Genomic DNA, 27446 nt, shown 5'->3' with positions numbered 1-27446 from the left:
TCCATGAGCAATGACACAGAATGCACAATCACACTTCTGTCTGATGGAGTCGCAGCCTCTTGAGTAGCAGCCAAGGGGGCAGGGGGGAGGATGTGAAGGAACAGGAGAGAAATCCCAGCCGGTACTCAGTTCCAATCAAGTTCTCAAAATTCCCTTTCTGCTGAGGATGCCACACTTTTCTCAGAACTATATTTATTTTTCTTTAACAGCCTTCTGATTTCAAGAATAGTGGTCTCCTCATGGAATCACAAATGTGGGAATATACAATGAAGACTAAAATGAAGGCAAATCCAAATAAGAGGAAGAAATTTTATATCCATCACCTGTAAGGCCAACGTGTTCAAAATCTCCTTTCCCAATTTTTGGACAAAGTACTTTTCTTTTGCTCATCCTCAGGCTCAAATTCTTGAGGTCATCTTAAGAGTCCTCTCTTACCCCCAAGCCCTGTAACTAGTTAGGCCTCAAATTCCATAAATACTTCCTTCAACATCTCTTATTCATTTATTCATCTCTTATACTACCTACTTAGGCTAGTCTCCAGGGGACTCTACAGTAGGGTATGATATGGAGACGTTTACAGAAGTAGCTACTAAAGTCAGGTAAAAAGTATGACTGGTTGAGAAATAAGTTCCACAAAGATTCTAGTGTGAGATGATGTCTGCCTAGAGAATCAGGAGACACTTGGGGGCAGGCACTGAGCACTCAAACTGGGCCTTTAATCCCAGGTCTAACTTGAATTAGATGGAGCTAGTGGAGGGATCTGGGAAGAAAGGCACTCAGGGGAACAGCAAATCAAGGTGGCTGCCTGGAACTAAAGATCCAGGAGGGGAGTGGCAGCCACTGAATGCCTGGCTGAGAAGTCTTTAACCCTTAGGCTGCCAAGTCATTTCTCTTCCATCATTTGTACCCTCTGCATCTGACACCTACTTTCATCAGGAACTCAAATGCAAAACAAAGTTGGTGGTAACTACCTTTGTGATCACAGGGTGTTCCTTCTGCAGTTACAATTTGTAGGAGGCGCTGCTGCTATGAGTGGCTGAATAGAAAGTTGGTCCCCTTCAGCAATCACAAAGCTTGACTTAGGCTGGAGGATTAGAAAGCATATCTTATTCTGGGGATGCTTCAAAACTCTGTCACCCTTCAACAACTCTAACTAAAGCTGTGATATAAGATTAAGAATACCAACTTAATCCTTCTCAAATTCACCTTCACTATATGACTCCCTTGCTCAAGGATCTACACTGACTCCAATTATGTACAATAGGTCATTCAAATCCCTCTGCTTAGAATCCAAGGTTAGGCATCATTCAACCCCACCAAACCTTTTCAACCTTATCTATTATTACTCCTCTGTTAGTTATCTGTTATTACTAACCTCCTTTCCTAATCAGGAGGGTTAAATTACAACAGGGCTAGTATTACAGACTTAACTGAGCTGAGTTAAATTTAAACTAGACAATAGTTTAGGCCACTTTTTTTTCAGGCATAAAAAATACAAATTTTACAAAAATATTTTAAGAACTTGGCAGTCCTTATTCATCCTGGCTTCTCAATTGTGTTCTGAATTTGAAAACCCTAAATTACTTTGTTCCTAATATATAAATGGGAAAGGAAAGAGTTACAAAGAACACTTTTTATAGTAATGTTCTTTACCTTGGTAGCTGGTAGGTGTATGCATTTTTCAAAATCAATGAATGTATACTTGAGAGTTGTACACTTCACTGAACACCAACTTTATACCAAAATAAACTAAACAAACCCTAGTTAATGACATGCATACCAAAGCAGTCAGAGGGAGGTGTACTCATAGCTGCAATTTAAATGATGGACAGATACATGATAAAGCAAATTATATTAAAATGTTAATGGTAGAATCTAGGCAGTGGGTGTGTGTCACTTTGCTGGATGTTTGAAGTTTTTAATAATAAAACACTGGGGAAAATGACACTGATAACAGTGCAGTTGTTAATTATAAGCACTGACAACGCACTATAGTGCACAGAGTTGTAAGTTTAGCTTTAGAGGAATGACTACATCCGGCAATTCATTTGCTCCTTAATGTTTCCACACCCTGCAAATACCTCTTGCAGTCCTTTTCATACTATTTGCATGATCGCTGCTCCCACTACATTTTAAGTCCCTGGCAGGCACAGATCTAGTGTAATTTGTTTTTATATATAACTTTGTATCATGTTTGAAAAATGTGTTAGATAATTGTGGAAGCATTGAATGAAAGTGGGATACGCTAAGGATCAGTGGTTTATGCTTCTGACAAATTCACTTTATTCATTTTTCACACATCCTGAAAGTGATTATGTTCGGTTTTCAAGAGAAATGTATCCTTTACTTCTCCCTAAAACATGCAAAATTTCCAAAAATAAAAGTCATCTGTACTGACAAGATTACTTTGTATTCTATTACTTAAATGTCAGGTCTGAAGGCCTTCTGACACTCAGTAACTACTTAGGTTTTTTTTCTTTTCCTAAAAGAGTAAAGTCTCAGAATTCCAAGGAAATCTTTAATTTGTTTTATTCAAATCTTAGATAAGCTGCCAGAACTAAGAGATTCCTAAACTGATCAAACGCGGGAAACAGGAGATCTGGGGAAAAGATAAAAACAAGCACCATTTGCACCACATTAAAAAGTCACAAAGCAAATTAATCAAGAACTTTAACAAGAAACGGAGGGTAAGCCTTAAGAAGGATACGCAGAACATCTCAAACTCCCCCTAGACAGGTTTCTCTCCACCTCTCTGCAACTACAGCCAGTCAGAGATCGGGCCGCCCGGCCACTCCCAACATGCCACGCGACTCGAGCTGATGCCGCTGAAGATGCTTCTTCTTACGTCAACTTCATAGAAACAACACGCTTTCGCGGCATGAGCCCCTGGTTCTAAACTGGAGGACCTGGGTCCGAGTCCCAGCTCCTCCACCGGCCTCATCTGAAAGTCTCATGCCCTCGCTGGGCAGCAGTTTCCTCATCTCTGAAACCGTAATGAGTCTCCTAACCCCGGCCGGCGCACACAGTGACAATAAACCGAGACGAGGGGCGTAAGGGCGTTTTAAGGAAGACTGCAAGCGACTCGCAATTTGTTATGGCTCTCAAGCTTGCGGTGCTCACAACCAGCCCCGGACCAATCTCTCAAAGTCACCGCTGTCCCTTACTCCCTTCCCGCCAGGCGCCTCTGCTGAGGCCGCTCCCTTCTGGATGTCCCAAAGAGGAAGCCGTCCGGCGCCGTCTGCCGTACCTGCAGCCACTTGGTCAGCGGGGCCCTCCTGCTGACCCATAACGAAGTCTTGCACGAGGCCCCACAGGGCGCCCAGAGGCGCCACCGCCTCCAGAGCCGCGGCGGCGGCCATGACGCGAACTGGAGACCGTGGGAGGGGAAGTGGGCGGTGGCACTGGCCGGGGCTCTCAGCGCACGCGCCTCCCCGAGCCAATCGCCTGGCGAAGGCTGAGGGGCGGGGCGCTCCCTGGATCACGTGTCTGCCGGCTCCAGGCCAGGCAGTTCCCGGGAGGGATGGGGACGGTCCCTCCCCAAGGGGCGGGGCCTGGAGTCGGGGCGGTGGCTCAGGGAAGGGAAGGCTGCTGCCGGGCACGCAGCCGGGGGCCATTGAGGGCGAATAATTCCCGGCCCAGCTGCCCGGGAGACGGGCGGCGGGGCGGGCACCTGGCTGGGTGGGGCCGAGGGGGCGGTCCGCACCCTGGGGGAAACCAATGAGAAAACCAGGCCCGGCCCGAGGGGGCGGTGCCGTCGGTCACATGCGCACCTGGGGCGGGCGGCGGCGGCGGCGCGGGCACCGCGAGCCGGCAGCAGGCAGCGGGGCTGGGCTGGGGCGGGGTTAGGCAGGTGAGTGACAGGTTGCGGGGGGCCGGCCCCAGCTGGGAGCCCCGAGCTAGCCGGGAGTAGCTGCGGCGGTGCCCGCCCCCTCTCTCCGCCCCTCCAGCGGAGCTGGTCTTCGGCAGGGCACCGTCGCGGGCCCCCCTGGCCCGGCCACCTGGGACTGTGCTGGGGAGTCGGCCACCTCCCTCTCTCCCCTCGCCCGCAAAGTTTGTGGCGAAGCCGGTGCCGGGGTAGAGCGCTCCCCGGGGTAGATTGGTGAGCGCCCGATGCCTGGCAGCAGGAGCCGTTGACCCGGGACGCCGCCGTCCGGGGCAGGAGCGCGGAGCAGCCGATCAGCCCGCCGTCTCCGGTGCATGGGGCCCGGCTGAAGAGCCAGCATGGGCAACTGCGTGGGGAGACAGCGCCGGGAGAGGCCGACCGCCCCAGGACACCCCCGCAAGCGAGCAGGTAAGACGGGGAAGGGAGCAGGGTCGTCGGCGCCCGGCTAGTTTTCCTCCTTGTTGCGGGAGACCTGGGCTTCCCGAGCGACCTCCCGCAGCTTCTGGCGCCTGGGTTTCCCCGATGGCTCCTCCCGAGCCAGGCGGGACCCCCCCCCCCCGCCTCTTCCCAGCCCCCGTGGCCGGGGAAGCCGAGTTGGGGTAACCGCGAGCCCTGACCCGGCTGTGAGCCCAACTCGCTCCAACTGGGAAGCTCCGGGTGGGGGTGGGGGCAGGGGCAGGAAATGTTTGCAGACCACTGAGGGGCCGACGGAGGGAAGGAGGGCCCCGGGCTGGGGCGCAGCTGGCCTGGCCACGGGGCCGGGGTCGGAAGCCCGCACGTCGGGGCACGGCGCGGGCGGCCAGGCGTCCTCAGAACTCTGAGCGAACGAGACGAGCACAGTCTCTCTTTCCGAAGACTGTGTCATTATCAGGCTGCAGATCATGTCTGCTGGAATCCGACTTGCAAAAGCAGCGCAGGACTCTGGGAAAGAAATCTTTATTTTTCCCGCAGGGCTTTTTAGAGCCTCTGGGCCGTCTGGGTGTCTAGGAAAGGTGGGGTGCGGGGTGGGAATCGCGCTCGGGTTGTTGGGATCCTTCCCAGCCTTGGGGATGGGATCTGCTCGCTGGTGATCCGCGAGGGCCGGCAGCGCATTCTCACTTTCTGGGTACACTCCTCCTATCCTGGCGCTCCGCCTGGGTAAGAGGTCTGGCGGTCGTTTCCCCGGGTCTTGTACTCACTTCACTTCCTTCTTAGAGAGTGTTGCAAGGACCTTCTGAGAATGATAAAATCGCAGACTTTAATGCTCAAGGAGACCTTCGAAACTTGTCTAGAGTCCAGATAGACCTACCTTCTCTTGTCTATTAAAAGCCCAGATCCAGAGAAGTTGAGCAACTTGTCCTCAGCCACACAGCTAGTTAGTAGTACAGCTGGGATTAGAACGCAGTCTCCTACTCAGTTGCCACATAGCCCTTTATGTAAGAGGAGCCACAGGCAGTTATTAATGAAGTAGAAACTCTAGTTGGTGTTTCCTGTCTCCTTTGACACCACAGGTTTGTGTTGCTTGAGTTTCGGAAACTGGGAATGAAAATGAGGGGAAACAAGGGGAAAGGAGGGAAGGATGTCTGTGTGTTGGACAGGATGACTTGTGCAAGAAGCAACATGTTTTTTTATAGGGAGGACGACATAAAATTTAGCATTGAAATCCACTTGTCTGAGGGCAACACAAGCCATTCTTCTGACGTGGAAAGAGGGTTCTCAAATCCAAGGGCTTTCTTTCATTCATTTATTCAACAAATACTTATTATTTATGTGCTCAGTGTATGTAATTGATTAGTAGGGTGGTTTTTTTTTTGTTTTTTGTTTTTTTTTTTTTTTTTACTGTTGACAACTCTCTCCCCTTTGAAACTACCCTCCCAGCAAAAACTTTTCCTTCCTTGGCATTTTGGTTTTTCTCTGATTACTCAGGCCCACCATCACCTCCTAGTGTGGGACACCGTGGTTCTGTTTGTTTGTTTGTTTGTTTTTTATGTATTTATTTATTTTGGGCTGTGCTGGGTTCTCCTGGTTGCAGGGAGCAGGAGGCTACTCTTTTGTGATGTGAGGGCTTCCCATTGCAGGGGATTCTCTAGTTGCAGAGCACAGGCTCTAGGGCTCAGGAGCTTCAGTGTTGCAGCTCACGGGCTCTAGAGTGCGGGCTCTGTGATTGTGGTGCACCAGCTTAGTTGCTTTGAGGTAGGTGGAATCTTCCCAGACCAGGGATGGAACCCATGTCCCCTGCATTGGCAGGCAGATTCTTATCCATTGCACCACCTGGGAAATCCCCATGGTTCAGTTTTACATTTTCTTTTTTTTTTTCCTCTCATCTCCCTCCCAAGGAAATAGACCCACAACTCTTTGTCCATTGGAAAGACACCTAGACTCTATCTTCAGCTATTGCCTCTCCAACCCCAGATTCATGTACTGGACACTGATGTAATTAACTTCAGAGTCAATGCTTCTAAACCAGCTCTGCGTCTCCCCGCCTTCAGCTAGCTTCCCTGTGCTCTTCCATTCTTCCAGCTGTCTAAATTTATACTTTGAGGAACCCTCTCTGCTAACTTTCTTTGCCTCCATGACCTGGAGGAGTCATTCTCTGGGACCTGCTAGTTCTTCATTCAGCAGGTCTTACAGACCTGCTCCTTGTTACCTCAAGGCCAGCTCATCTCCCAGGCTGAAGTTAGTTTCCCAACAGAGACAAGTACGTCTTCAGTCATTCATCCAATGCCTACACACACTGGTATCCCAGAAGACATCTGTTAAATTCACGTATTCCAAACCTTGTAGTTCTATGTTCAGAAATCTTTCTGCGCCTCCCACTCCTGTAAGAACTTTAACTTCCAAGGCTGTTCAGGTCTGGTCCAGTCCTTCCTTTTATGACACAATTTCTTTCTCTTCCTTGACATTAAGGTCACCTGTGTTTACTCATGCCCTTTCCCCTTTCTTATCAAGAGCCTTTCTCCTCTTCAAGGTCCACCTCCAATCCCTTATCTTTCTAGAAGCACCTTGCCTGACAAATCCCCCAGCCCCGCAGCAGACAGAATTGCTGTTTCTGAGTCGCCTTATGCCACTTACTTAACAGTGATCCACTCCATGTTATTAGACGGTTCTTTGATGTTAGTCTTCTGTCAGCAACCGCACTGCCAGCCTTGAAGACCTTGTATGTGTGTGTGCTTGCCTCTTACTGATACTGTCACACACACACACACACACACACACACACACACACACACTAGGTACTTAGCACAATGACTTGTACTGAGGAAGCACTCAATTTTTGTTGATTTTAAAAAGCTTACACGGGAATTCCCTGGTGATCCAGTGGTTAGGACTCAGCAGGTTCACTGCTGTGACCCAGGTTCAATCCCTGGGAACTAAGATCCCATGAGCCTCACAGCACAGCCCCCCCAAAATTAGATATAAATAAATATAAATAAACAAATAAAAATTTCACCTTAAAGTTTTACTGGGGTATATATCTGCATTAAAAAAGAAAATCTGCAAAAAAAAAAAAAGAAAAAAGAAAATCTGCTAGTGTATCTTTATTTCACTTTTGTGGGTCCTGCTGTGAACAGCTTTATTCATGAAGTCCAAAGCCAAGCAGAACCCTGGAGGATGACAAATTTGGTACAAGCGAAGGAACCATTCTTAACTTCACAGTGTGTACCTGGTGTTCCTATGACACCTGTAGTTTCCCTGTTGACTAGGACATAATTTTATGTTATAAGACTAATGCCTAAAACTGCCACTGTAACTCTTACCCTTCCTTTGTCACTGAAGAAGCCCTCAATAGAGGGCTAAAACCCTACTTCTTGTCCTGGGCCTGCAGCTGGGTAACCCTTGGCCAGTCATCAACCATCTTAGGGTCGCACTTGCATTATTTCAGAAAGGGAGGGGACTATACCAGATCATTAGAGCTGTTTTTATCATCTCCACAAAGGTAGCGATTCTAAACCGGGAAGTTAATGAGCTGAAATCTTACGCCTGGTTATGTCACTTATTGGCTGTAGTTCTGTCTTCCTGGTCACTTGGTGGGTGAAGCAGAGACACGATGCCCACTGGTCAGGGAGTCTTGCTTTAGCTCGAAGGATTAGGCAGTACTCTCATCTCATCAAGATTTGTGGTTGTCACTTTTTTTTTTTCACCTGTTACTTGTAATAGGTTCCCAGTAGGTCTGTGTTCTCACCTTCAGGTGCTGAGTGGTCTTTTCAAACTTCGGAGAATACATGAAGGAGGGGAATGACTCCTCTGGGGGGCTCTCACCAACCTGTGCTTGTGCCCTGGATAGATGCAATCTCTCTGCCCATGAGTGGGTGAGGCAGTCCCTCCCCTGCCCATCCCGGGGAGTAGTAGATGTGGTAGAACAGGCAGGTCTCTCGCCCAGCTCCACCCTTTGAGAATGTGGCAAGGCTGAAACCCAGATATCTGTGATGTGCCAAGCATATCCACTTACATTCTGGAATCTCAAGCTCGGGGTGAACAGACCCAAGGCCCTGTTTTGGGCTGGCTGGGCTTGGCGCTGTGGTTGCAAGAGAGTGTACTTCTCGTTGTGTGGGCTGCTGTGACTATTCTTAAGGGAGTAATTGGGCAACTTCTCCATTTGCTCAGTAAATAGTTACCGAGTGCCAGGTACCTTGCTGGGTGTGAACTGACATGGTCCTTGGCCTCATGGAGCTTATAGTTTGGGGTGGGGGTGGGGGGCAGACAGTAAACAATCTCACCATACATGGAAATGCTGTATGATAATACATACAATTATGTATTATTATATATGCTGGTGACTCCCACATATATCATTTCAACCCATTTGGTCCAACTCCAACCATGTATATTCTGCTGCCTATTCAACACATCTAATGTCTAAAAGTCTTCTCAAGTTTAATGTGTCCAAAACAGAATGAACCCTCCTATCCTCACTGCCGCCACCCCCACCCCCCACCGCCTACATTCTCCCAATCTTTACCATCTCAGCTGATGGTGATTTCATCCTTTCAATTGCTCAGGTCCCCCCCCAAATTCTCTCATCATCCCTGGCTCCTCCCTTTCTCTCAATCCCACATCCATTTAATCAATAAATCCTGTTGACTTTGCCTTAAATATATCCAGCACTTGACTCTCACCATCATTACTACTTTCATCCTGGTCTAAGCTACCCATCGGCATTTTAACTGACCTTCCTGCTTCCTCCCTTGTCTCCCGACAGACTATTTTCATCACAGCAGCCAGAGAGATGCTGCAAACTGTAAGTCAGATTCTGTTACTCCTTTGTTCCCCATCTCATTCTGAGTCCTTGTGTTGGCCTACAAGGCATGAGAGGATGGTCACCACCTTGCCTTTCCTCAGCCTTCTCTGGCTGTTCATTCCTGTGCCACCCTCTGATAGCTAAATGGGTTTCCCCCTCTCCTCCTCCAAGACTCGCCACTTCTCATCAGTCACGCCTTCCCAGGCCATCCTTTTTAAAATTGATCCCCTTCCCTCCACTGCCTGCTCTCAGCATTATCTACCACCTTTTCCCTATTTTATTTTTCTCCCTGTCACTTCCCACCACCTGACATTGGCTATCTCCCCTACTCTGTGCGATCTGAGATTCTTATTTGTTTGTTCTATGGCACCTAGATCCATGCCTGTCATGGAGTAGGTACCTAATAAATATTTATTGAATGAAGTTAGTGTGTAGAACAGAGTTGTAAGGTCTGTGGAAGAGCATGAGGAAGCAGTCCTGATTGCTCTCATCTTAGTTGAGTGTTAGGTGGGTGGGTGTATCCTAATGAACAGATTTAACTGCAACCTCAAAGTGGTGTTCTGTTCCTGGGACTGGCTTCTGTCTCAGCCCAGGCCTGGAGAAGCTCTCAGATACCTAGGATATAATTCCCCACTGTTTGGGGGCCTTTTGGAAGGAGATACTGGGGCTGAAGGAGGAGGACAGGATGAAGCCTCTTACCAGGGTCCCAGCCAAGCAGTAGCACTTTCTGTAGGCGTGGGCTCTTCTCCCAGGCACACATGTTTTTTGTGGCCATTAACTCAGGGGTGGACATGGGGAGGTCGGATAGAGTGTGAGGCCGGAGAGTGGGTGAAGTGGATTCCAGGCCTCTCTACACATTGAATTGACTTGCTGGGGAATTTTTAGAATCATAGAATTTTAGAGCTGAAAAGGAACTTAAAGATTTCTTTAACCTCTTTTTCTTTTCCCCAGCTATTAAAAAGAGAATAAAGGTATGTCTACTCCCTGCCAACTTCACAGAAATATGGTGCAACCTATATAAAAACTGCATGGGCTCCTTTAAGTTTTGAGTATGCTAAGGTCAAGAAATTGTGGACAGGGGACTTCCCTGGCCATCTGGTGACTCTGAGCTTCCACTGCAGGTGGCGTGGGTTTGATCCCTGGTCAGGAAACTAAGATGCCACATGCTAAGCATGGCATGGCTGAAAAAAAAGAAGAAATTGTGGGCAAAGTTAAGTTTATAAGGGAAGTGGTCAAGGTCAAGTGCATTCAAAGGGAGGGGCTATAGTGTCTTTGCCACTTTCTTGAATGGTGCTCTTGGGCAAGTCATTTGTTTTTTGCTTAGTTGATCATCTCTTAAAAAAAAAAAAAGATGATATTTCCAGTTTATTTCAGAGATGTTGTGGGGCTAAAACAATCAAACATTGTTTTTAAAATAACTTTCATGGCTAAATGGTCTGCTCAAATGTGAGGTTCTAATCCAGAGTGTCATCTGGCATCCAAGGGAAATGAGGTCTTAGTTCTCTGCTCCTTCCTAGCTGTGTGTGCTGCTTTGGACAGGCCTCTTGATCTCTTTGAGCCTCAGTTTCCTCATTTGTACAGTGGGATGGCTGCTGCCCTATTCAGCTCCCAGAGACATTGTAAGAATCAAGTGAGATCCTGTATGAAAAGAGACTTTGTGAACTTATGAAGTTCATATTATTCAAAGCTATAGGATTTTTACACACAAAAACCATAGCCAGTGATTTTCCCCAGATCATTGAAGCTTACTCTTTTTTAAAGAGCAAAACTATAAAAGAAATGTTTAAAAACTATTTTTGGATGGGATCTTTCTGAAATGGATGATACCCTTCCAAGCAAAGTATGCCGAGCATGAATAACCTCCTCTTTGCAACTCAGGGGTGTTGAGTTCATACCTGTATGTACAAAGCACCTGCTTGGTGGAGGGGAGGGACCACAAAAGCCTCTTTCTCTGAAAAGCCTTTATCTCTGAAAGAAGATAGGGGTGAACTGGTGGTGGGTGGAAGGTAGATTGACAAGGGAGAGCCCCTTACACAGTGGTCTGCCTCAAGGGCCCAAGCCCTGTTGGTGTGGGGAGGCTCTGGAATCCTGTTCTGGGCTCTGAATGAGAAGAGTGAGTCCTGTCAGATCAGTTACTGTGTTCATGACAGTGTGAGGCCCCCAGGTTTCTGAGATGGTAGGGCCGTGGGCCCCAAACGATATGGTGGTTCCTGACTGCTGTGCTTTTGGGGTTTGTGTTTCCACCCAAAACTGTTGCTCTGTCCTCTCCCTGGTAATCAGTGTCACTTCTCCTCCTCCACCCCGCCCACAGTAAAATAGATTGTGGTTAAATATACGCAACATAAAATATCCCATTGTAACAGCTTTTAAGTGTACGGTTCTGTAGCGTTAAGTACTTGGCATTATGGTACAGCCTTCACCACCATCCATCTTCACAACTTTTTCATCTTCCCCAGCTGAAAATCTGCACCCATTAAACACAGACTCACCATTCACCTCTTCCCCAGCCCCTGGCAATCACCATGCTACTTTCTGTCTCTGTGAATTTCACGACTCTGGGTACCACTTTGGGGGGGACTTGTTCACTGTTAGTCCTTCTGTGTCAGGGTTATCCACCTTGTACTTCCACTGCTTTTTAGGGCTGAACTCCACTGTATGTCTGTGCCGCATTTTGCTTATCCACTGCCTGCTGGTGGACACTTGGGCTGTTTCTACCTTTTGACTATTGGGAATAATGCTCCTGTGAACATGGGTGTACAAGTATCTGTTCGATACTATCAGTTTTCTTGTGTATGTATCTAGAAGTGGAATTGCTGGATTGTATGTTAATTCCATTTTTAGTTCTTTGAGGAACTGCTGTCCTGTTTTGCTGAGCCACTGCATCATTTTATATTTTCACCAGTAGTGCACAAAGATTGCAAGTTCTCCACATCCTCACCAATACTTGTTATTTTCCGTCTTTTTAATAGTAACCATCCCAGTGGGTGTGCAGTGGCATCTCAGCGTAGTGGTCACTTCTTGAGATAGCATCTCCCAGGGTCAGATAGCAGCCCCTCTGACTTCCTGGGGAAACAGAGGGCAGAGCTGGTTAGAACTGTACGTAGAGAGAGAGTTAGTTTGTTAGTGTCAGTCACTCAGTTGTGTCCAACTCTTTGCAACCCCACAGACTTTAGCCCACCAGGCTTCTTTGTCTATGGAATTATCCAGAATACTGGAGTGGGTTGCCTTTCCCTTCTCCGGGGGAAATCTTCCCAACACAGGGATTGAACCCAGCAGATTCTTTACCATCTGAGCCATCTGGGAAGCCCCAGAGTAGACGGGCTCAAAGAGAAGCCTGAGGGCCCCTCCAGAGAGGGAAGTCCAGGAGCTTGGGTGGGTAGATTTTGTGACATCTTTTCTGGTCACTCAGAATGTTGCTTGCTTCTGGGTTTCTAGTAATGTGGTCAGTGGCTAGGATAGGTGGATAGTGGCTTCCAGTTACGCAAAGCAGTTCTGGGTTCTTAAAATTCATGTGGCTCCCAAAGAAGGTCGATGCTGTCTTCCTCAAGGAGTGTTCCCTTTTGCACAGAGATGTAGGTCTGTGGTTCAGTTGGGAGCACTTGGGATGGGTAAAAGGCAGAGGGTCTTATAGAGACGTGGCTTCCTGGTGTGTTTGTCAGCTGCTCCCGGCCACGTGCTTTTCCCTAAGCTGTCAGGGGCAAGGTCTCCCTGCTTTCTGAGCCCACAGGAATGGGGAACTGAACTCAGTGTGCCCTCACACCTTTGACCAGCCACAGCCCCTCAACTTGTGGCCTTTGTTGCCCTCGGAAAGGGGAACGTGTCAGGAAGAGGTCTGGGGCACCTTCTTCAGGGCATGGGGTGGAGACAGGGGGGTGGGGATGGCGCCTCATTGGTACCTGTTTCCTCTGGGAGGCTGGCACTAGAGCTGAAGCCTAGGCAGCCAGCCTGTTACCAGGCAGCCTGGGTCTTAGAGGTGAGCCTGTGGACTTGAAATTCTGTTGTTTTTAAGGACTTGGAGAGGGGCAGTTAGCAACAGCTCACCTTTGTTGGGTGTGTGCCATGTGCTGGGAGCATCATGTGCAGTGTGTTGGTTAATCCTCACAACCCTCCTATGCTGCTGCTGCTAAGTTGCTTCAGTCATGTCCGACTCTGTGTGACCCCATAGACGGAAGCCCATCAGGCTCCCCCGTCCCCGGGATTCTCCAGGCAAGAACACTGAAGTGGGCCGCCGCCATTTCCTTCTCCAATGCATGAAAGTGAAAAGTGAAAGGGAAGTCGCTCAGTCATGTCCGACTGCTAGTGACCCCATGGACTTCAGCCTACCAGGCTCCTCCATCTATGGGATCCTCCAGGCAAGAGTACTGGAGTGGGTTGCCACTTCCTTCTCCACAACCCTCCTATGGGTGGATACTATTATCACCTTTTTACAGAGGAAGAAATTGAGCCTTAGAAAGGTAATGTCCCCTCCCTAAGGCCATTCTACTTGTAAACAGCAGGGCCTGATTTCAGAGCCTGAGCTTCAGCCCCTATATAGTTCAAGACTGGGAGGAAGGGAACAAGATTTTGTTTTGTTTTGTAAATAAGAGCTTCTTATTGAGCACCTTCAGGCACCCTGCTTACCAGGGTCAATCAGTCATGCATTTGATTCTTCTCATTTTGCCTATGGGAACATTCCTACCCAACATAAAGGAAAGCCGCCACAGTCAGGAATGTAAGTTGATTTCTAGTGGTCATGAGGCTGAGCAGACACAGAACTGGAACTCAGTTTAAGTACTTTGACTTGAAAATTTCAGTGCTCTGAGCTCACTTCATGTGCTGCCACTCTCCACCCCACCCTGCCCCCCCTCCGCAGGACTTGAATCTGGGAGGTGACTTTGAAGTCTGCAGAGCTCCAAGGACTGTGGTCACTCAGCTCCCTCCCCATGGCTTTTGCCTCCTCGTTTCATTTCCTAGCCCCTAGACTACATCTAGGGGTCCCATGCATCCATCAGATCTAGTACTTGGCACACAGTAGGTGCCCAGTAAATGTGCGTTGAATGTTTTTTGACGGTGGAAGCAGAACCTCAGCCGTTGTAGTGTTCCTGGAGAAAAACATTAGCGGAATGCAAACAGCGTTGTTTCCTCCCTCTCCTCCCAGAAGGAACCTCTACTTCCCAGCACCCAGATGCCAGGGACTTGAAGAATAGAGTGCCCCTGCTCTGCAGGCTCTGAATTATCCCCAAATTCCCAAGGGAAAAGAGGCAGTGGAGAGTCACTTTAGCAAAGTACTTGCTGGATCAGGTGTTACTCTTTGTAATTAACAAGACTAATGATCCCTTGCTATGTTCAGCAGTTTGCCGTTTTCAAAGTGCTTTCTCAAATATTATGATTTGATCCTCACAATCATTCTGTTAGGTAGTCAGAGCAGGAATCATTTTTCCAGTTTTATGGATGAGGATACGGAGACTTAGGATGTTAAGAACCGTCCAAGGTTGTTGACAAATAAGTGGCAGAGAGGCAGAAGCCATGGGAGGTAGTGGTTCCTCTGCTTTCTCACTGTTGTGAGGAAGCCTGAGATCAGAGCCTCGTTTTTTGCATCTGTGAAATGGGGACAAGAGTAGACTGCTTAGGTAGTCAGGGATTAAAGGTGATGATGTTTATGAAGTGATCACCACTGTGCTTATGTATAGCAGATGCTTAGCAAATGATGGCAGTGGGTCATTAATGACAGTAACCAAGGCGAAGTTCTTTGTTCCTTTGGGGGCTTGTATTCTGCTGACTCTTGTTCAGCTCAGAGTGTTGGGAAGAGCAGAGTGTAGTCTCCTCTACCCCAACATGGGAAGTCTGATTCTGGTGCACCCTCTGGCCCTTCCTCTGCACTCAGAGTACATAGCAAGTGCTGACCATGAATTTCTTTTCTTTTTTTAAATATCTGTTTATTTGGCTGTGCTGGGTCTTAGTTGCAGCATGTGGATCCAGTTCCCTGACCAAGAATTGAACCCCAGTCCCCTGCATTGGGAATGTGGAGTCTTAGCCTCTGGACCACCAAGGAAGTCCCCATGAATTTCTTTTGATTTGCAAAATATGAGATCTGTCAAAGAGGGCATTGATGAGATGGAGCTTTTCTTTTGATAACAGGTAATTATGACAGTTGTGACAAATATTTTATTCTTTTAGTATCTATTTGCATTCTATTATCCTAGCTCCTCCAGCTCATTAGCTGTGTAACCTGGGCAAGTTGTTTTGGATTTAGGAGCCTCACCTTTCTCACCTGTCAAATGGAGATAACAGTACCTATTCCACGGGGCTGTCATGAGGATCAAATGAGTTAAAACACATAAAACCCTCAGAGTGGTAGCTGGGACATGTTAAAATATTCAGTTAATGGTAGTTGTTATTTTTTATTACTATCACCATGCTTGGCACTGTATTTAAGCCAGCTGTCCCCAGCCACCTTCTCCCTCCACCAGTTGAGATATATGGCCAGTGAAGTTCATATACAAAACCTACCTTCTGCTGTGTACCCTGCCTATTTACCATTCTTATATCTCCACTTACTCATTCAGGAAAGCAAAATTGGAAGCAAGTTGCACAAGAGTAATTATTATAGAGACAACCTTGAATCTAGCTTCATCTTTAAAAAATGTGAAGCATTCACAAAAACCCGGGACTTCAACTCTTGTAAGTTACAGATCTCTTGCAGCGTCCAACATACTCTTACTGATTCCAGCAACAACCAGTGGCTACTTTTCTGGCCTCTCTGGAACAGATACAAACTTCTTGCCTGGTGGGTCAAGGCTCAGGAGTGCCCTCAGGTGCTGTGACCCAGCTGCAGCTTGGCAGAACCTGTCTGGGTCCACTGGGGCTTACTTCCTGGAGCCTGGCACCTCCTCCATGAATTTCCAAGAAAGTGGTGATAAGCATCCACAGCAGGCCCACGTTTCCACATTTGATACACAACCCCCTGCAACTGGCTTCAAAAGCAGCTGTTTTAGAATTACTGTATCCTGCTATTTATCGGGCACCAACTGCATGGCAGGCACTTCACTAGGTGCTTCTCACACATCTCCAATCCTCTGGTAATTCGCTGTGAGTGACACTGTCCTTGTATTAGGGGAGTGGCTCCATGATATTAACTGTCATGCCCAGGGTCACATGGTGAAACATGAAAGGTTTCAGATGCCAGACTTCTGTTTTCAGTGTTCAGCCCTGCCTTCCTTCCATGCGACACCTGCCTCACCGTCAGTTTCAACTGAGGGCTCACGAGGCCCTAAACAGGTATAGCTGGTTTACTGACGTCACTGCCACCCATGACTCTCAAATCGTCCGCTTCTGTGTATCCTGAGTATGCCAGAAAGAGCACTTTGCAGCAGCCTTCATGGGTTTTCCCCTCCTTCCACCTCTCCCTGTCCCCCATACCCCCAGTATCTGCCTCCATACCATGGGATATGGTGCATGGCATTGGTTTTTTCACTTAGCTACTGTGCTCTCTTCCCCGCAAATAGACTGTTGCATGGCTTGGGCGCTTCCTTTCATGAGCACTCACAGCAGCTCCAGGAATCATCCCTCCCCAGAACCAGTCCCCTGTACGTGCTAATCTCCACGTGTGTTAGCACCCTACTATGGGTTTGACCTCACTGTCTTCAGTTTCCCCATCAGCCCCGGGAGGTAGCCATAATTACCTCCATTTTACAGGTGAGGAAGCTGAGGCTCAGGGAGGTTAAGACCCTTTCCACAAAAGTGCTGCAGCTTCTATCTGAAGCCTAGCAGTTGTACCCTGGGGACCCGTATCTTAACTGCTATGGGAAACTGCCTCTAAAGAGCCACCCCATCTGCCTTGTCCGTGGTGTTTGCACAGGAAGCAGTGTGAAGAGTTCCTTTCTTCTAGGACTTCACAGTGTGATGGGCTGAATAATATCGAGCTCCTGTGATCTGTTTTTATTTATTCCAAGCCCATTTCCACGGGCATACCTGGGCGGGCAGATTCATGCCACGCACACCAAGGAGGCAGGGCGAGCTGAGGGGACAGTCCCTGGGAGCTGATGATGCCCTGCACGGCCGTGTTTACACCCCAGGTTGACTTCTCTGCTTGCTCTTTACCCTTCTTCCTTCTGGCCTCTCATATCAAGTTCTTAGAGCCCAGAGGTCACCTGGCTCTGGCCCCGTGTGATATTCCTGTTTGTGGCCCAGTGCTAGGCTGGCGGACATGGAGAAGGGAGGCCTTATTTCACTGGAAATCTGCTGCTATTATGGCTTTTTATAAGGCCCCAAATGATTTTTGGGAAACATCCACATGCTGTATGCACTGTTGTTTGGTCCTGTCCCCTGAGGAACAGAATGGGCTAGTCTTCAGAGTCCACAGGCAGAAGGAAAGCCACATTGGACCCTTTAATCTGCAGCCGACCCCTCCTCTCTGAAGCCTAGCTTTGACATACGTCCCACGGAAGATCCAAGGCCTGCATGTCTGACCCACTGTTGGCCCCCAGGCACGTTTTCCTGAAGCCCCGGGCAGAGCTGCTCAGTCTGCTGCTTTGACAGCACCACTCCTTGGGCGTTCAGGGGCCGAGGCCCAGGGGAAATATTCAAGAAAAGACTTCAGCCTGCGAACCCTGTTCCCCTGGTGTCTGGCTCACCACCTGATGCTGGTTTGGATATGGATTGATGGGGACCCCTTTTGTAGTCTGGGGCCTCTGTTTTAGAGGTGAAATGATCCAAAAACTGTGGGGTGGCCAGGCTTGCTCAGAATCCACCCTTACCTTTTAGAAGAGAATTTGGCATTACTAGGGAATTCAGCTGGAAGAACTGGTTCAGAAAGGTCAAGCCACTGATCTGTGGCCTGTCCTGCCACAGTCAGAAGTGGTGGAGCTAGTACCTGACCCAGGCAACCTGACTCTATTTCCTATGTCTTTTCTGTACGTGTGTGCTCAGTCATGTCTGACTGTCTCTAAACCCATTCTGTACATCCTGCCTCATTCCTGGGTACACGTGTTATATATGTATGTCTCATCGTCCATAATCGCTTACAATCTGGGGAATGGAGCAAAGACAAATAGAGGTGTGATACAATTTCAGGCAAGATAATGCGTAAGCAAGTGCTAAATCATGCAGTGTAGACAAGCAGAGACAAAGGCAATATGTAGACATTTTAGAAAGAGTTGAGGTTGGATAGGGCAGATATTAAGGGCAAGTGAGGAGAGATTACTGAAGGGTTAGTGATCTGAGTAAGGGGGTTCAGGTTAGAGAGAAGCAAGCAATACAGTTTTCTTTATTGTAAAAGTAGGATGTGGTTAGGTATTAAATGTGGACAATATCAGAAAATCCAAAGAAGAAAATCTCCTTCATATTCCCACCACCCAGAGAGTCCCTATTCCTGTTTGGTGTTTATTTTTCTAGCCTTTCTTTTTTGTTTTTCAGGCGATAGGATCAAATCGCTGTGTACACCAAGGTCGGGGAAGGTCTCGAATAGTAGATGGGGAGTTTAGGTCAGAGAGAACCTCTGTTGGTTCCTTCCACAGGGGTGCAGTGAATGAAGTGGTTCTGGAAGAGGCACCCAACACCTGTGAGCGGATGGGACCAGAGCCTGGGGTGAAGCAGGGGTTCTTCCACCCCGGCCCTGGGTCTCAAATTTCATCACCCACTGCACAAGAGTCACAGGTTTACTCCTCACTGCTACCACCCAGGGGGTCAAAGGAAAGAATTTGTCTCTAGTTGTGTCAACAGCTTGCTCCCACCCCCGCATCCCACAGACTCTCTTTCCTATTTACTATCCGGTGTCTCCTGCAGAGTTCTCCTCCCCTGGAGTTGGGGACACACGGCCGATTTTGCCACACCACAAAGCTTTGCTGCTGCCTGAGGTCATTTCAGGGGAGAAACTAAATATAGCGGAGGACTAGCATCAGGACAACTCCATATTGTTCGGGCCGTTTGGCATTGCCCTTCCGCCGACAGACAGGGTCACCTGGGACTCAGCGCGCATCTACTGGACTCTGCCTTGTGTCTTCAATTCTCTCTGTGTTCCCCAGCCGCTGCTCACTCACACAGGACTGGGGTTTGGGCTCCGCCCAGGCCCAAGAGAACCTTTAAAGGAGTTGCCTAGGGGAAGGGGCAGCAGGGAGAGTCTGGACCCGGGGTTCTTTGCCAGCTCAGCCACTTGGCACCTCTGTGGTCTTATGCCTTTGAGTCTCTGGCTCTTCATCTGAATGATAGAGGAGTTGATCTGAAACAGGAGTTCTGCATTGTTGCGTTAAGCCCCTGGAACCCTTTCAGATGCACGCTCACAAGGTAGCCTGATGCTTACAACCAAGTGGGCAGTGCACTGTAGAGGCTGGGGAGACTGGAGCCCCAAGAGGCTCCATCGGAGTCTCAGGGTCCTGTAGGTGCAGTTTGAAAACCACTAGGTGAAGTGACCCTGTGAGGTTTCTTCCAGCCTTAGGATTCGCGGGTCTGTCCTTAACGATGGCCTGTGGCATAAATGACCCATCAGTAGGGGTGGAAACTTTGTGACCTCTTGGGGTCCTTGATGGTCATCTTCGCAGGGGCAGGAATGGCACAGGGACAGAAATCTCGGGGCAGAGGTTTCTGTAGTGGGGGCCACCCCCCGGGGGAACACAGTTTGCAGATCAGTTGGATGTGCTGGCCCACACTCTCACAGGCTGTTTTTCTCTGGCCTGCTCCTGCTTGCCTTTCCTTTGAATGCTGGTTTGTCCCAAAGATGAGATGAAAGTGAGGATATAATGCACTTCAGGCAAGGAAAATGCATTTAACTCAAGTTGCCTGGGGCTGAGTTACATATTTGATATGTGGAGTATTTGTAGAGCATGGTGGCGCCTCTGGCAGAAATCAGAAAGCCAGGATCTAGGGCCAGTTTTCTTCATTGAGCAAGTTTGTTTGTCAAGCACCTGCTTTGTATTCCTGGAAAAGCTTAGGAGAGATCCCGGCTTTATTAGCACCCCTCGATTTCGAGTAACAGAAACCAGCTGAATCTAACTTCAGTACAAGAGGTGATTAATTACAGGGTCTCAGGGGTGTGCAGGAGCCCACAGCACAGTTGCAGCCTGGCCTTCAGCAGAGATTGGAAAAACCTTGTTAGATTCTCCCTCCTCCTCTCAACTCTGCTGTCCCTTGGGCCTCCTCCTCACCTCTGCAGCCAGGCTTTCTTCTTCCTCAGCCCACATGGCCACAAATGTTCCTACTACAGCTCCAGACACACTCAGAGGGGCTCAGCTTGCTCAGCCTCATTCCAGACTCGCAGGGAAGCGGGCCTGATTGGCCCAGCTTGGTCCACTCGGCTCCAGCCAGGAGGTGGGCTCACATACAACAAAACCCGACTAGTGGGGCCACTTCGGACTCTGTGCCTATTGGAGGCAGCTCTGGCGCGGGGGCACTGGTGAGCCACACAGACAACTCCCAAGCCCTTAGCCAGGAGCTCCAGCCCAGGGCGGGAACAGGTGTACATGGAACACCTACTCGCCACACAGGGAGACAAGAAAAGAAGCGACCCTTGGCAGGGGATGTTGTACACGGCTCCTCCAGTTGGGGCTGTCTGATGGAGGTAACAGGGCTCCCAGGCTGGTGTCAGCGGTGGTCCCTGCAGAGCTGGGGTCCCTCCTTGTCAACTTAGGGGCAAAGGGTTTGTTGGCAGGATTACAGCGAGTCAGCTGGCCTCATGGGAGCCGGGCCCGGAGAGTAGTCAGGGATGGAGGCGGCTGGTGACCTCTCGACTTGCGTCTGAACATCTGCTCCTGGCTCCCTCCCTATAAACAGCTTTCTCCTCTTGTCGGCTTGTTCCACAACTGAGCACACCAGTGCCAAGTTCTGGCAGCCAGTTCTCTGGGTGCGGGGATCACCCAGGTACAGGCAGCAGAAGCTGGGAGGCCTGATTCTCCAGGCCGTGTGGCTGCGTCTTTCAGGACTTTGGGCAGGGCAGGTGCTAAGAAAGGGTCTCTTCATCTCTCCTGCAGTCAGGGGAGTGCTTGTGGACACAGATGAGGGGAGCCCTGAAGATGGAAGAGAGTAGAGGGCTCGGGAAGGGGGACCAGCCTGAGCTGAAGCAAGGGTGCAGGGAGGGGCTGGAGGCCGGTGTGTGCTTCAGGGAGAGGGCAATAGGAGGCAAGGCCTGAAAGGCACCTTGCAAGCCAATCTGTGGACCAGGGGTGTGGAGGTGATGGGGAGCCCCTGGGAGCATGTGGCCAGGCGGATGCCAGGGACTTGAAAGGGTACTCTGGACTCAAAGGCTGAGAAGGAGAGCTGGGGCAAGGCCAAAGACAGTGAGGCTGGATAGGGGTAGGAGGGGAAAGGTCAGCCCTGATGTCTTGGGAGTGGAAGCCCCTTTGAAGAAGGAATCCACAACCTGGGTGACAGGTTGACCAAAAGAGAATGAGGGCCAGAGGTGTGGCCCTCACTGGGGAAACTCGTCAAAGGAGAGAGACCGTCAGCCTTGTAGGGCAGAGGGCTGCTGTAGCGCTTGTTGTTTTAAGTTGGGAGAACTGAGTCAACGCGGAAAGGGAAGTAAGTCCCAGGCTAAAGAAAGGAGACTTCTGGAGATTGGGTCCTGGGCCCACCAGCTCTGCTTCTCAGAAACTGTGATCTTACCCGAGACACTCAGCTTCCTCATCTTCAAAATGGGAACAGTATCTGCCCAGTCCCCTGCTAGCCATGTGGGGAGGGTCAAAGGTCATCATACAGGACAATGCTTCATCACGGGAGAAGCTTGTGCAGCTGCAGGCAGCCTTGTTACCATGGCTGCTGGTTTGCCTTCCTGCATGCTGACCCCTCTGCCGGGTCAGGGAGCCTTCCTTCCCGAGGCCACCCATGACTCCCAGCTGACCTCGCTGCTGACGCCCTATCACCTGGGGTCACGTTGAGATAAGCACCCTTCTGGAACCTGAGCCTGGGGGTACCCAGAGGGCCAAATAAGTGAAAGATCAGTCCCCCCTCATTGACATCCAGCGTTCCCCTCATGGGTGCTGGGTATGTGGAGCCCAGTGGGCAGGGCTGAGACTGAGCTAGTCCTTTAGGAGAAGGTGAAGAGGCATTGGGGGAAGGACCAGATGTGCGCTGGCTTACCCATCTGCATTTCAGAGTGGAGCTGGAAGGTGTTTTTTTCCCCTATGTGGGCCTCCTTGGCCTGTTCCCCACAGAGAAAACTATGGAGCACTTGTGTCAAAGTTCCCAGGAAAGGGGGAAATGATGAAATCCGCATCCTGTTTTGCCACCGGCCTCGGGAAGGGGACCCAGGTGGGGATGGTAGATGGTGGCAGAGACAGGAGTTCTGGTGAAACTCTGGGGCCTGCAGAGTTTGGGGAGCAGAGACTTGAGGAGGGGACACAGGGTGAGGGAGAGCCTAATGTGTGGCCCTGCTTCCCATCCTGTCCCCGCCTGGCTCCATGTTGCAGCCTCCAGCAGCCTGGGAGCCTACTCCGTCCTCTCTGCCGCCCCTTCCTCAGGATGTGGCCTGGCTTTCCCTGGCTGCCCACATCCTGTGCCTCCTGGCTTCCTGCCGGTTCACCTGCAGCTTCCTGTCTCTGGGAGGGCCGGCTTCCTGTGCCCACCTGGCTTTGGTTTGGGTCTTCCCCGGTGCTTTCTCTTCTTCCCCCTCCAGCCCCTTCAGCCGTTTCTGTCTGTTTCCTTCCCACGGAGCCTCTGCTCCCTGCTGCCAACTCATTTCCAAGCCAGGGCCCCTAGGAGTATTACTTTTCCTCAATCGCAGCAGCTGTGCATTTTGCTGGCTTCCCCAGCTGTTCTTGTCCTTGACCACAGAGGTCATGTAATCTGTTACAATAAATAGAAAATGAGAATGAGAGGGTTGCCTGGTGCCTCTGGGCAGCCCTTCCTGCTGCCTGCAATCCTACCGGGAAAACAGTAATAGTAACAAAAATAATAAGGGTAATGCTGATATTAATCCTTTGCATTTCCACTTACTATTTTCCAGATGCTGTGCTAAATATTTTACATGCATTATTCACAGTTAATCTTTATAACAACCCAGAGATACAGATTTTATTGTCATCCTCTCACTGTTGAGGGGGACTGAGGCTTGAGAGGTTACGTAAATTGTCTGACATTACCTGTGAGTCAGTGGCAGAATGAGACTGGAACTCGTGTGGGTCTAACTCCCACAGCCGTCTCCTAACTGTGGTGATGTATCTGCCTCCCACGGAGGAAGAAAAGTTGCCACAGGGCCAACATCCCCTCAGCCCACAAAAACTTCAAGTTCACATTTCTACCAGTTGCCCGTTGGAACTAATAACTGCCCAGATAAGGAACCCTCATGGTATCCTTCTCAGAGCTGTGCTTTCTTTCTTTTCTTTTCTCTGTACCCCAAACAGAGACCTTCAGATGGCAGGGGTCATCATATTTCTCTTTGCTGTGTACTCCCCCTGTACCAGCTTTCCATTTTACGGATGGGAAAGTGCCTCCTAGTCTTAAGAACTGCGTTTGACGTTATTCTGACAAAGGACCTCCAGAAGTTGAAATCGTAGTCTGATCTCTTCACAGGCGTCTGGTACCCTTCCAACTGAGTCATGTTGCCATTCTGTTCTGAGTGTGCTGGAAATATGCCCCCGAGGTTGCCTCTTCCATACGTTCCGTATTGACTTGGAACACGTCTGCTCTTCGCGGTCAGCCCTCTGTGTCCTTTTCTTATCTGTGACTGTTGAATGTCAATGCGAGTGAGCTGGAACTAAATCTCTGGGGACTGGGACATATAGGAAGTTTGAAAGAGTGTCTTCAGTATCATAATCACATCTTAGGTTTGGGAAAATATGTCATTTCTAAAATATAAACTATCAAAGGTAGTGTTTGGCAAAAAATCTTGCCTGATGTTACAGTAATTCTCAAGTGGGGCATGATACAATTGTGGGTGGGTGTGTGTGTGTGTGAAGTCTGTATTTATCAAAAGAGGTGTGTGCTTAAAAAGGCTGGGAAACACGGTTTCCCAGTAGGAGACTGTATTATCCTATGGCCCTACAGGTATTTTCTGGAGAGGCCTGTGGATGCCTTACACCGCGTGGGGGCATCTTGCCTGCTTTGTCTCAGCTGGACCAAATTCTCTTGGGGCTCTGGGTGGCCTACCTGATGGCTTTGTCATGTGCCAAATGAAGGTGATATCTAGGGTAGAGGCCCCATCCTGGAGTTCAAAGCGAATGTGAAGCATATACCTTTGTAAAGCTAAGGTATGCACTGTTTTGTGTGTGCCTGACCCTGGCTTGGTCTTGGGTATGCAACTGAACAAAACAGGTATGGTACTACCCTCATAGAACCCACGGAGAAGTGGAGAGATAGTTTATACCCAAATCATCCAAATGCATACTACAAAGGAGAGAAAAGGGTGCTGGGAGAGAATCATGGGGTAGGGGAGTGGATTATTTGGGGGTGGAGGGTCAAAATCACTTCCTTGACAGATACCTAAGCTGACCTGAAGGCTGAGACTGAGGGAGCCATGTTTGTCTCATGTGGCCCCACTCCTGGCCAGGGCTACTCGCTGGCCTGTGAGACACCTTTTGGATGAATGAGAAAAAGATGCCTGTTCTGTCCCTAGCCTTCCTACTAGAGCCCACTGCTGATGCCTGAACATGAGCTAGGTTTCAGCCTCTGCTGGCCCCAGGTCCTGGCCCTTATGTGCTGATACAACCCAAAGTGGGGCAAGGGCAGGGAGGGTTACCCAAGCCAGATAAAAGGAACTGCACAGGTGAAGGCCTTGGACAGCAAAGGGCTTGATGCCTTCCAAGAAGGGGAAGAAGCGTCGGAAGAAGCCAGTCACCACCTCAGCTTTTCTCCCCGCATAAGGAGGTATTTTCCCTTTCAAGGAGGAAGGAGAGAGGCTGTGTCAGGGGCATTGTCCAGAGCTGTGAGGCTGTCCAACAAGCCCTTGGAGTCTGGCTTCCATGGGGCCATAGTTAGTGAGTGTCTGCTCTGACCTTCTTCCCACAACAGATGTCCCTTCCACAGGGTCCTAGGCGGAGAGAAGGACCCATAGGAGGGTGTTACAGGGAAGCCAGGACAGAGACCAAAGCCTGGGGCCTGTCCCTGCCAGCTTCCATTCAGCCACCCCAGGCCAAGTACATGCTTTGTGCCAAGTTCTTCGCTAATCATGTCAGTTTGAAATGTCATGAACCTTTGACCATTTTCTTGTCTTCCCTGGAGCACACCACCTTTCAATCCACAAGTAGGGATAATGGACTCAAATGTGAATGATGGCTGGTGCAGGGAGGCTCTGCTGCATGGAGGGCTCTGCTTGTCCTGGGGAAGGTGGCAGGGAGAGCTGGAGGAAGTGGCATTTGAGTCAGTCCCAGGTGCATTAATGCACGTGTGTGCATGCATGTGCGTGCTCAGTTGTGTTTGACTCTTTGCAACCCCGTGTACTGTAGCCCTCCAGTTCCTCTGGCCATTTTCTTCTCCAGGATATCTTCCCCCACCCAGGGATTGAACCCAGGTCTCCTGTGTCTCCTGCATTGGCAGGTGGGATCCTTTACCACTGCTCCACCTGGGAAGCCCTCAGCATTGATGCCATGGACTATTAATTTATGGAGGGGCTAAACTCTAAGCTCTTGGGGGAAGAGATAATATGAAGTACTGAATATTGACACCTGGTTCATGTAGGTTCCCAGTCTGGCTTAGAGATTCATTTGGAGATTCAGTCTCTCTCCAGGAAGACTGTCCAAATTCAAACCCAGGTTTTCTGTCTCTTTGCCCAAGGCCTGCCATTGTGCCAGCTGCCTAGTGACAGAACAACTAAGGGATATTTGAGGAACTTGAAATCATGCCCTGGGGAACTGGGAGTGCTTAGCAAGAAAACACAAAGGCATAAGGAGATCAGGAAGGTGGTCTTTAAATCCTCTAAGAACTGCTGTCAAGTGACATTATTAACCTTTTGCTGAGCCCTTCCAATGTGCTGGCTACTGTGCTAGGGGCTTCATATATATAATCTCATTTAATCTTCACAGTAATCCAAAGAGAAGAATCTTAGTATCTGTATTTGATAAGGGAGGGACCTGGGGCTTAGATTAAATGACCCACCCAAGATCATCTCTCTGGGATTTGGGATGGGTCTCTGGTTGTGCATAGTTCTGATTCTGCATAGATTTTAACCACCACACAGTGCTGCCTAGAGATTCTGTCATGTGGTTTCAGAAACTGGAGCCAGCACTTGTGGGTAGGAGTTCAGGAAGGTAGTTTTCTGTTCCCCATAAGGTGATTTCTCTTCCTAAAGGAGAACAGCCTGAAATTAGACTGGGCGGCCTTCTGAGAGCCGAGCCTCTATTGCAAAAGACCTCCCAGGATCTCCAGCTCCACTGGGATCTGGTTCCACAAAAGCTGAAGCTCTCCTGCCCTAGCGTGGTAGGGGCTTTTTCTGAGCTGAACAGTGAGGGCCACCTGCAGCCAACATGAGCAGCAGTACCCAGACTTCCTGAGTCCCAGCCTGGACTCTGGGTTCTGGTCTCTCTTCTCCCTGAAGCCTCAGTTACAGGGCTGAGTTCTGGTTTCTTCCAAGAGCTGGGCAGGAGCGTGTACCTGACCCCTTTGGAATGGGCCACACAACCACCTGGCCAGGTCTCCGGACCCTGGCACTTGTTTAGGCTGCAGGGAAGGGCAGATTGGTCAGGCACATGTGTTCCGGGCTCCTTGGGGCTACAGATGTTTACATGGATGCACTGATTGTCCTTTGACTCTAGCTTTGCCTCACTGACTTCTGGTGGCCATGTGGCTAATCCTAGGATGCAGAAGGGTGTGCTGTGGCTCTCAAGCCCTTGCCACACGTCGAGTGAGTTGATATCTCCGGGAGCCCTTTTGTAAACTCCAGGAGGCTGCAGGAACAGGGGCCAACCAGTTGGAATTTCAAGGCACGGATGAGATTGCGTTTTCAACTCCAGAGCATTATGGCCAGAAATTAGAGTTGGGAAAGCACTAAAGGTGATATTATCTAGCTACCCACCCAGCAGGGAGTTGCTTCATTCAACACCCCTGCCAGGCAGTCGGCCAGGCTTCCCTTCAACAGGGCCAAAACTTTGGGTGACTCTGAAGCGGGGAAGTCCTTCACATGGGCGCGGCCCTCTGCAGAGAGTGTCCCTGTGCACTGCCTTGCCGCCCCTCACCGTGGCCTTGTTGGGAGTGCTCAGTGAGCTTGGGTGATCCTGGGTGGGCCTCCTTTGTGTCTCCTACCCCCTGATTCTGCACGGGCAAGTCTGCTTCCCTCTGGTGAAGTTTTCCTGTTACCGCTCCTGGGATGGGAGTCCGGGGTGAGCATTGGTGACCTGTCTTACAACATGGTGAGGATCAAAGATAAGGCATGGGCCTTGCCCAGATGATTCCACACGTGTGACCAGGCCAGAGACACAATCCCTGAGATGCTCAGTCTTGTCCTTTGCC

The 27446-nt window shown here is 49.6% G+C and overlaps 2 protein-coding genes across 6 annotated transcripts in view; one reads left to right on the top strand and one right to left on the bottom strand.

Moving 5' to 3' along the window:
• Nucleotides 1-3402, bottom strand: part of MMS19 (MMS19 homolog, cytosolic iron-sulfur assembly component) — a 36003-nt gene extending 32601 nt beyond the window's left edge. For 3 of the 4 annotated variants that reach the window (XM_043475812.1, XM_043475811.1, XM_043475813.1), the window contains exon 1: nt 3248-3401. In XM_043475812.1, the coding sequence (XP_043331747.1) occupies nt 3248-3359 (112 nt within the window). In that variant the 5' untranslated portion in view covers nt 3360-3401. Of the gene's footprint in view, nt 1-3247 lie in introns of all 4 variants that reach the window. The other variant, XM_043475810.1, reaches the window with a different exon arrangement.
• A 156-nt stretch (nt 3403-3558) lies between these two features.
• Nucleotides 3559-27446, top strand: part of UBTD1 (ubiquitin domain containing 1) — a 50385-nt gene continuing 26497 nt past the window's right edge. Inside the window, exons 1-2 of one of the 2 annotated variants that reach the window (XM_043475827.1) lie at nt 4159-4291; nt 9063-9101. Coding sequence is in view for 1 of the 2 variants with exons in the window: in XM_043475826.1 (XP_043331761.1) it covers nt 4222-4291 (70 nt within the window). In the remaining variant the exon portion in view is untranslated. Of the gene's footprint in view, nt 4292-9062; nt 9102-27446 lie in introns of both variants that reach the window. The other variant, XM_043475826.1, reaches the window with a different exon arrangement.

Source organism: Cervus canadensis, chromosome 8 (assembly GCF_019320065.1).
Source record: "Cervus canadensis isolate Bull #8, Minnesota chromosome 8, ASM1932006v1, whole genome shotgun sequence".
Classification (NCBI taxonomy): Eukaryota; Metazoa; Chordata; class Mammalia; order Artiodactyla; family Cervidae; genus Cervus; species Cervus canadensis.
Note: the sequence above shows the minus strand (reverse complement) of the source record. Positions and strands in the feature narration are given on the sequence as shown.